A 7551-nucleotide genomic window follows, 5' to 3' on the forward strand; every position below is an offset into this window, starting at 1 on the left:
TGATGTCTCTAAAGTTCAGTGAATTCTTCGCAAAAAGAATAAGTTATCAGGAACACGTCAGAGATGAGTAGTCACGTGACCGAATAGCACCGACACATTGGAAGCGGACGCGTACGAAGAATGTGCCGTTCCGCGACGAAAACAAGCTTAAGCAATGGCGTCTTCGAACGGGTACACTCGATAAGTATTCCGACAATTTTTTGTTCGTAGCATATTTTATATCGATCATTTCAACAAATTATACGTGTTTTGGAAATATTTGAGTGAAATTAGTCTAGATTTAGTTAATTTTATGGAAGTAAACCTCTCAAATAGCCGTACCCGTTAATCTGTACAAGTGCCCATTATCCAGACAAAGCTGAGGCCAACAGGATCGGATCAATGATCTCTACAATGACATCCTTGCCCATCATTTCCAACAGGTGTTGAAGAAGAGAGAGAGAAACAGACCACCTTGGACATGTTTTTCAAGAAGCCAGCTGCCGAAAAACAAAGGATGGAACAAGAGGAGTTGACACTGCAAGCTCCGATAACCTCTCCTGAATCTGACTCCGATTAAAAAACAATAAAAAGAGATCTGCTGCAATGTGTAAAAAGTCTGTATCTGTATGAATGTATGAAGAAACTGTTCCTCCACCTCCTCCTCACAACATCTGACTACCCGGCATAATTGGTGACTGCTCCATTTTTTTATGGTACAGTGCAGTTATTTTATGCTGTGGAACGAATTATATGTTTTAACACGTATTTCTATGGGAAAATGCATTTTGTATAACGGACGTGCACCTGGAACGGATTAAGTACGTTATACGAGGCACCACTGTACATGCGTACATACCTATTACCCTAGGGATGTTGAGCACTTTTGAGAACATATGCCTTATGATATGCATAATTATCTTTCAAATAATTTATTCTTGCTTAAGTTTTACACTAAGGACAACTATTTTTAAAGAAATGAAATGAAAGTATATTTTAATTAGCATAAAAATTAAATAAAACTGATTGATGATGAATATAAAGTCACAATAAAACTGAAAAAAGATATTTTTTTCTGACATGTCACAGTTTGCCATCCTTACTCTATGGATTTGCTTTTGAACTCTGACAAAATGTAGCTCCTTTTCCTTATTGACTTTACTAATGTAAGGTTTTCTTCTGGCTACATGGACACTCAGGCCTGTGTCTTTTTGTTTATTTTGAATTGTTCTTGGAGCTACACCTCCATTGAATGGGTGTCTCATCATTTATCTGGCTTACAAGTGTAATGCCACACTAACCTATTTAAATATTTGAATGTTATGGGATTGGTCAAGTATACAAGTTTAGTTTATTGTTGGGTTTAAGGACTCCCAAAAGTCCTTAAAAACAAAATAATAACTAAAAGTAGTGCCCAAAACATAAAATGATTGGACTTCAACTCCTTACAGACCCAGAGCCTCCAAATCCAAAGAGATGGTCACACTACTTGAGAGGTAAATGTTAGTTCACAGATGTTGATAAATGTGTTGATGGTACAGTGGTACCTCAGGTTACGAATGCCCCAGCATACGAAATTTTCAGGATACGACATGAAATTCGAACATATTTTTGCTCCACGATACGAACAAAAACTCACCATACGATGTTACATTAGTTCGCATTTTTCATTTGTTTTTCTTACTACAGTTATTTTTTAAATGTATTACTTGGCTTTAATTTGAGTATGTTTTTCGCGTTGGAACGAATTTAATCGTATGGGAAAAGATGATCCACCTTACGACATTTTCATGATACGATCTCAGTTTTGGAACGGATTAATTTCGTATCCTGAGGTACCACTGTATATATATGTGGGTTGTTCAAAAAGTTCCCAAACTTTTTGAATAGCATGCCTTCAGTTGATTATTTTTTAATCTACTTGGATGTGTTGTGTCTGCGGAAACTTCCCGAGTAACTCCTTTAATCTGTTTGTTGATATCTTGTTTTGGTGATTAGTTATGGCCATTTATGTGAAGGGGTGTTTGTGGGGTTTGGTGAAAAATCGGATCCATGGAAATGAGCTCTTTGAAGCAGCAGCATTGTTGTGTGAAACTCGGGAAATCCTTCACGGAAACTTCCCATGGGTGGGTGGAACACCCCCACCCCAAAAAAGCTTGACAAGTTAGCTCGAATGTTAAGGTGATGTTGACTGTTTTTTCAATGCAAAAGGGGTTGTGCATCATGAATACCTACAGGCCAGACAGTCAACACGGAATACTACCTGGGGGTTATGAAATGCTTAAGAGACAGAATCAGGCAAAAACGGCCTGAACTTTGGAGGTAGGTGAGTGGTTTTTTTTTTCACCACGACAACGCACCGGCTCATTTGTCCCTCAGAACTCCTGAGTTTTTGGTCAAAAACAAGACTGCTGTGCTTCCCCACCACCCTACTTACTTGACCTGGCCCCATGCAACTTTTTCCTGTTCCCCAAACTAAAAAACATGCTCAAAGGAAAAAATTTGCCACCATTCCAGTGATAGAAAAAAAAAATGACGGAGAAGCTTATGAGCATTCCATAAAAGGTGTTCCAGGACTGTTTCAAAAAGTGGAAACACCATTGGGATAAGTGTATACATTAGGGGAGGAGACTACTTTGAAGAGGACCCTGACAAATAAATTGTAAGTGAAGTATTTTTTTTGTAATAAATAAAGTTCGGGAACTTTTTGAAAAACCCTTGTATTGCTTTGTACAAGCATTTTTAGTTGTTTCTTAATTAAACCTTAGATTTTAAACCTTTAATTTTTTATCAAGTTTTGCAGCCCATTCAATTCTGCAGAGCAAAGTTTCAGTAGAACCATATATTTTGTAAAAAGTTACTCTTTAAGGTTCTTTTTAACTTTTTCCTTTGTGTAAGGATAGGCTGACTAATTTCTTTGTGCCATAACAGGATGGAGGAACCACAGCTGATGAATATATACCCACATTGTTAGAATTCCTAAAAAACAGTATGGATGAGCATTGTTAACAATTTGCTAATACATTATTTGTGATATTGATTTAGTAGTTTAAAAAAATGCATAAATCTCTCTAAAAGATTTTATTTTAAACTTTAATAATGAAAAATATCAAATTTAATAGTTATACTGATTTAGGTTTTCCATGGTCAAACCAAGCATATTTTTCAGATGAACTTAATTACGAGTGATCGAAATTTATTAAACAAAATTATTGTAAAACTTATTGCATTGTAAATTGCAATTTAGATTTATAATTTTGCATTTTGCACAAAACTATAGTTCTCAGAAAACAGGACTGATTCTATCAAATTAATAAAATGGAATTCAAGATTTTTTCTTTGTTTTTGTGCAATTAAGCATATCCACTTCTGCATTGATTTTACAAAGCAAATCTAGGTCCTTATTATGTAACTTGTTTTCAAATAAGGGTATTCAAAAGTGAGTATCTGTGTCTTGTTTTTGAATAGCTTTTCTGATGAATTGATTAATCCAGAAATTAAAAGTATTAAAATTAGATAATTACTAGTATTGAATTTTCTGTAGTTATTAATTACAGTAATTATGATTAAAATATTTAAAAAAATCTATTTAAAAAACATATAGTTATTCTTAATTTATTAGAGTGAGTGAAAAAAGAACTTAGCAGAAGAAAAATCATTGATACTGGTAACTTAGAATAGTTCTAAGAGTGCTGATTACTCAAAGTTATCCAGATCATTTAACATTAAAACATAGACAGCTTTTACAATTACTTTATATACACTTCAGTGGTGCTATATTGGTTTGCATAAAATTTTATATCTAAATATATAAAATTGCTTGTCCTGACTGACTCATTCATTCATTCACTGATTCATCATCGCCCAGAGCAAACCGCTTAACCTAAAGAGGTGAAATTTGGTACACAGTTAGGGTACGTCATGGAAACGCACACTAAGAAAGGATTTTTCGAAATTCCAACGCGGGGGGGNAATAATATAAATAAAAATATTTTCATACAACTCATTTTCTGAAGAATCTGAAGTATTTATGGAAAAATACTTCAGATTCTTCCATTATCTAATATAAATATTTTTTAGTATTAAAAAAATGGGTATAGAAGAGACCTTATACGTAATTTATCCTGCACCTACTCCAACCAACTAGCCACATGCAACATTTCCAACAGATGCCAGGATTGCAACCCTAACCTCGCATGCACTATAATAGAGTACAATCAACATTTAAACACCATTTATAAAGAAATTGCTGGCCATATAGATACCTAACTCACATACATGAGTCCAGCACAGTAAATAAGTTATTAGGTAACAGGAAGGACAGGACCAATGAAAGTCAAGCTCCAGGAGTATAGTGTTCCAATCAGGGACAATAGGTTCCAAAGGGATTTAATCTACATTGGTTCCACTAAACACTCATTACGAAAAAGGTTTCAAGAGCATCGGTATGATATTGCAAATAAAAGGCATACCATCACCCTGTCCATATACGCCACTGACCCTGACATGCATGTGGACCTCCATAATGCCAAGTTAATTAATTAATTTAATTAGGTAGTCCTTTCATATTGATCATATTCAGAAACTGGAAGACTTGGAAATTTACAAGGACAGTCTGACCGGCAAATGTATTAACTTTAAAGACAGCAACACTGTATCATATGCATGGAGATACATTTATGAAAAACTGGGCAACACTAACATATATTAATTTATTGGAGCCATTGTTTACACCTTAAAAATTATTGTGTAGAGGTAGTTATATTTTTATAGTTTTTGTAATGTCAACCATTCAAATGGTTTTATACTCTGCTTTGTTCATTAGTGCATACTGTAACTCGGTGAAACTATGTAACGGATATGTTCCTGTAATGCTCACTGCGGGGCAGGACTTTGTACCTTGTTTTAAATGTACAACTAAACTAATGAATGAATGAATGAATATGTTTGGTAGTGTTCCAAATTTTTAAAAATTATTTTTAAATATGTTCATTTTATGCATTCTATTTTGGAATTTTGCTGGTTAAAAACTTGATGCAGACTGTGGGTATGGTTGAAAATATTTATTTTGATTAAAATTTGTGTTACTGGAGTTCAAAGGTTCTTGATTGTGTGTGAATTGGTTCCAGTAATTTGATAAGAAGATAGTTTAATTTTAGCATTAAGATGAATATTCATCTTCTGATAAAGTCAAATCTCTTGAACATGTTGAAAATATAAAACTGAATTTGATATCTAGTGTATAATTAGATTAAGAATATTTAATACTAAATATAATTAATTAATAATAAAATCAGTAAATATTGTATAAAAATTTATTTATAAAATTTTGGTAATTGTAAATTTGATTGTTTAGAATTTGAAAATGCTGAGACTCTGCTCATATCTGAAGTAAATATGCTTTTGGAGCATAGAAAACAGCAGAATGAGAGTGCAGAAGAGGAACAAGAACTGTCGGAAGTTTTTATGAAAACTTTAAGTTACTGTCAACGATTCAGTCGTTTTAAAAATCGTGAAACCATATCCGCTGTAAGAAGGTAAATTTCGCTATTATTTATTACTATTATCATTATTTGTTAAATTAAATCAATATATTATGTAACTTATTCTTTTAGTCTTCTAATGCAAAAAAAACTTCATAAATTTGAGCTTGCACAATTAGCAAATTTATGTCCTGAAACACCTGAAGAAGCAAAGGCATTGATACCAAGGTAAATAGCTATTAATTTAAATTAAATGAAGTTTTTATTAAATATTTTTTAAACATTAAAATAAAATAGAAAATTTTTATTACATTTTGATCAAACTAATCAATATGAATTTTTTTAGCATTCTAATTTCAAACTATAACTTTATATTATGTATGTATTTACATCTGAAAACATATGTACAGAATTACATCAGTAATTCAAAAATTTAAAGAAAAAAAATTATTTATTTGTTTTATTTCTAAATGTATTGTTTGATTCAACTATTAAATGAAAGATATCAAATTTCTCTTGTATGCTGTAAAATGGATGAATCAGAATCTACCATCATACACTTTAATATCATTTTAAAGGATTAAAATGATGTTATATGTTTCTTAAAAAATTATTATATGATTATAGATCAGCTGTGAATACTCTAATGATCTTGACATAAATTTAGAATGATAGATAAAAAGTAAAGGAGAAAAGTTTAGGAGAAGTCGTAAGGATGAAGTAGCTGCTGTGGTTATTCAGGCAAATTAATCAATGCATCTTTAACAGTGGGTGAAGTTTAAATACAGTAATTTTAATATTTTTGACCCAGTTAATGGGTTATCTTCAGCCATGGTCAGCTGAAAGTAGAAGGCTGATGTCAAAAGGAAGATGAGATATATGTTAATAAAGTAAACAATTGAAGTCTACTGCACATTGTATACTTTATTATAATAAGTACAATAAATTACAATATAACAGTAAGAAAAGTGTTTACCTTGTGGCATATTAACACACACACACACACACACGTATATATATATATATATATATACCATTCAAATGGTTTTATACTCTGCTTTGTTCATTAGTGCATACTGTAACTCGGTGAAACTATGTAACGGATATGTTCCTGTAATGCTCACTGCGGGGCAGGACTTTGTACCTTGTTTTAAATGTACAATTAAACTAATGAATGAATGAATGAATATGTTTGGTAGTGTTCCAAATTTTTAAAAATTATTTTTAAATATGTTCATTTTATGCATTCTATTTTGGAATTTTGCTGGTTAAAAACTTGATGCAGACTGTGGGTATGGTTGAAAATATTTATTTTGATTAAAATTTGTGTTACTGGAGTTCAAAGGTTCTTGATTGTGTGTGAATTGGTTCCAGTAATTTGATAAGAAGATAGTTTAATTTTAGCATTAAGATGAATATTCATCTTCTGATAAAGTCAAATCTCTTGAACATGTTGAAAATATAAAACTGAATTTGATATCTAGTGTATAATTAGATTAAGAATATTTAATACTAAATATAATTAATTAATAATAAAATCAGTAAATATTGTATAAAAATTTATTTATAAAATTTTGGTAATTGTAAATTTGATTGTTTAGAATTTGAAAATGCTGAGACTCTGCTCATATCTGAAGTAAATATGCTTTTGGAGCATAGAAAACAGCAGAATGAGAGTGCAGAAGAGGAACAAGAACTGTCGGAAGTTTTTATGAAAACTTTAAGTTACTGTCAACGATTCAGTCGTTTTAAAAATCGTGAAACCATATCCGCTGTAAGAAGGTAAATTTCGCTATTATTTATTACTATTATCATTATTTGTTAAATTAAATCAATATATTATGTAACTTATTCTTTTAGTCTTCTAATGCAAAAAAAACTTCATAAATTTGAGCTTGCACAATTAGCAAATTTATGTCCTGAAACACCTGAAGAAGCAAAGGCATTGATACCAAGGTAAATAGCTATTAATTTAAATTAAATGAAGTTTTTATTAAATATTTTTTAAACATTAAAATAAAATAGAAAATTTTTATTACATTTTGATCAAACTAATCAATATGAATTTTTTTAGCATTCTAATTTCAAA

General features: G+C 31.3%; 2 protein-coding genes across 2 annotated transcripts in view; both read left to right on the forward strand.

Moving 5' to 3' along the window:
• The window catches only part of LOC111641835 (DNA-directed RNA polymerase II subunit RPB4-like), a 9052-nt gene extending 2929 nt beyond the window's left edge, over positions 1-6123 (forward strand). The window contains exons 2-4 of the mRNA XM_023388074.1: positions 5336-5516; positions 5595-5690; positions 6090-6123. Coding sequence (XP_023243842.1) covers positions 5336-5516; positions 5595-5690; positions 6090-6123 — 311 coding nt within the window. The remainder of the gene's footprint in view (positions 1-5335; positions 5517-5594; positions 5691-6089) is intronic.
• Positions 6124-7065: 942 nt separating this feature from the next.
• Positions 7066-7536, forward strand: LOC111641836 (DNA-directed RNA polymerase II subunit RPB4-like). Its single transcript, XM_023388075.1, has 3 exons — positions 7066-7244; positions 7323-7418; positions 7488-7536. The coding sequence occupies exons 1-3, from the start codon at positions 7105-7107 to the stop codon at positions 7534-7536; spliced, it is 285 nt and encodes a 94-aa protein (XP_023243843.1). The 5' UTR covers positions 7066-7104.
• Positions 7537-7551: the final 15 nt, after the last annotated feature.

Source organism: Centruroides sculpturatus, unplaced genomic scaffold, assembly GCF_000671375.1.
Source record: "Centruroides sculpturatus isolate CEXI.00-Female unplaced genomic scaffold, Cexi_2.0 scaffold1318, whole genome shotgun sequence".
Lineage (NCBI taxonomy): Eukaryota > Metazoa > Arthropoda > Arachnida > Scorpiones > Buthidae > Centruroides > Centruroides sculpturatus.

Coding starts and splice junctions, on each gene's coding strand:
- LOC111641836 (XM_023388075.1), top strand. CDS start 7,105: ATGCTTTTGGAGCATAGAAAACAGCAGAATGAGAGTGCAGAAGAGGAA. Junction 7,245..7,322: donor ACCATATCCGCTGTAAGAAG/GTAAATTTCGCT, acceptor TTATTCTTTTAG/TCTTCTAATGCAAAAAAAAC. Junction 7,419..7,487: donor GCAAAGGCATTGATACCAAG/GTAAATAGCTAT, acceptor AAAATAAAATAG/AAAATTTTTATTACATTTTG.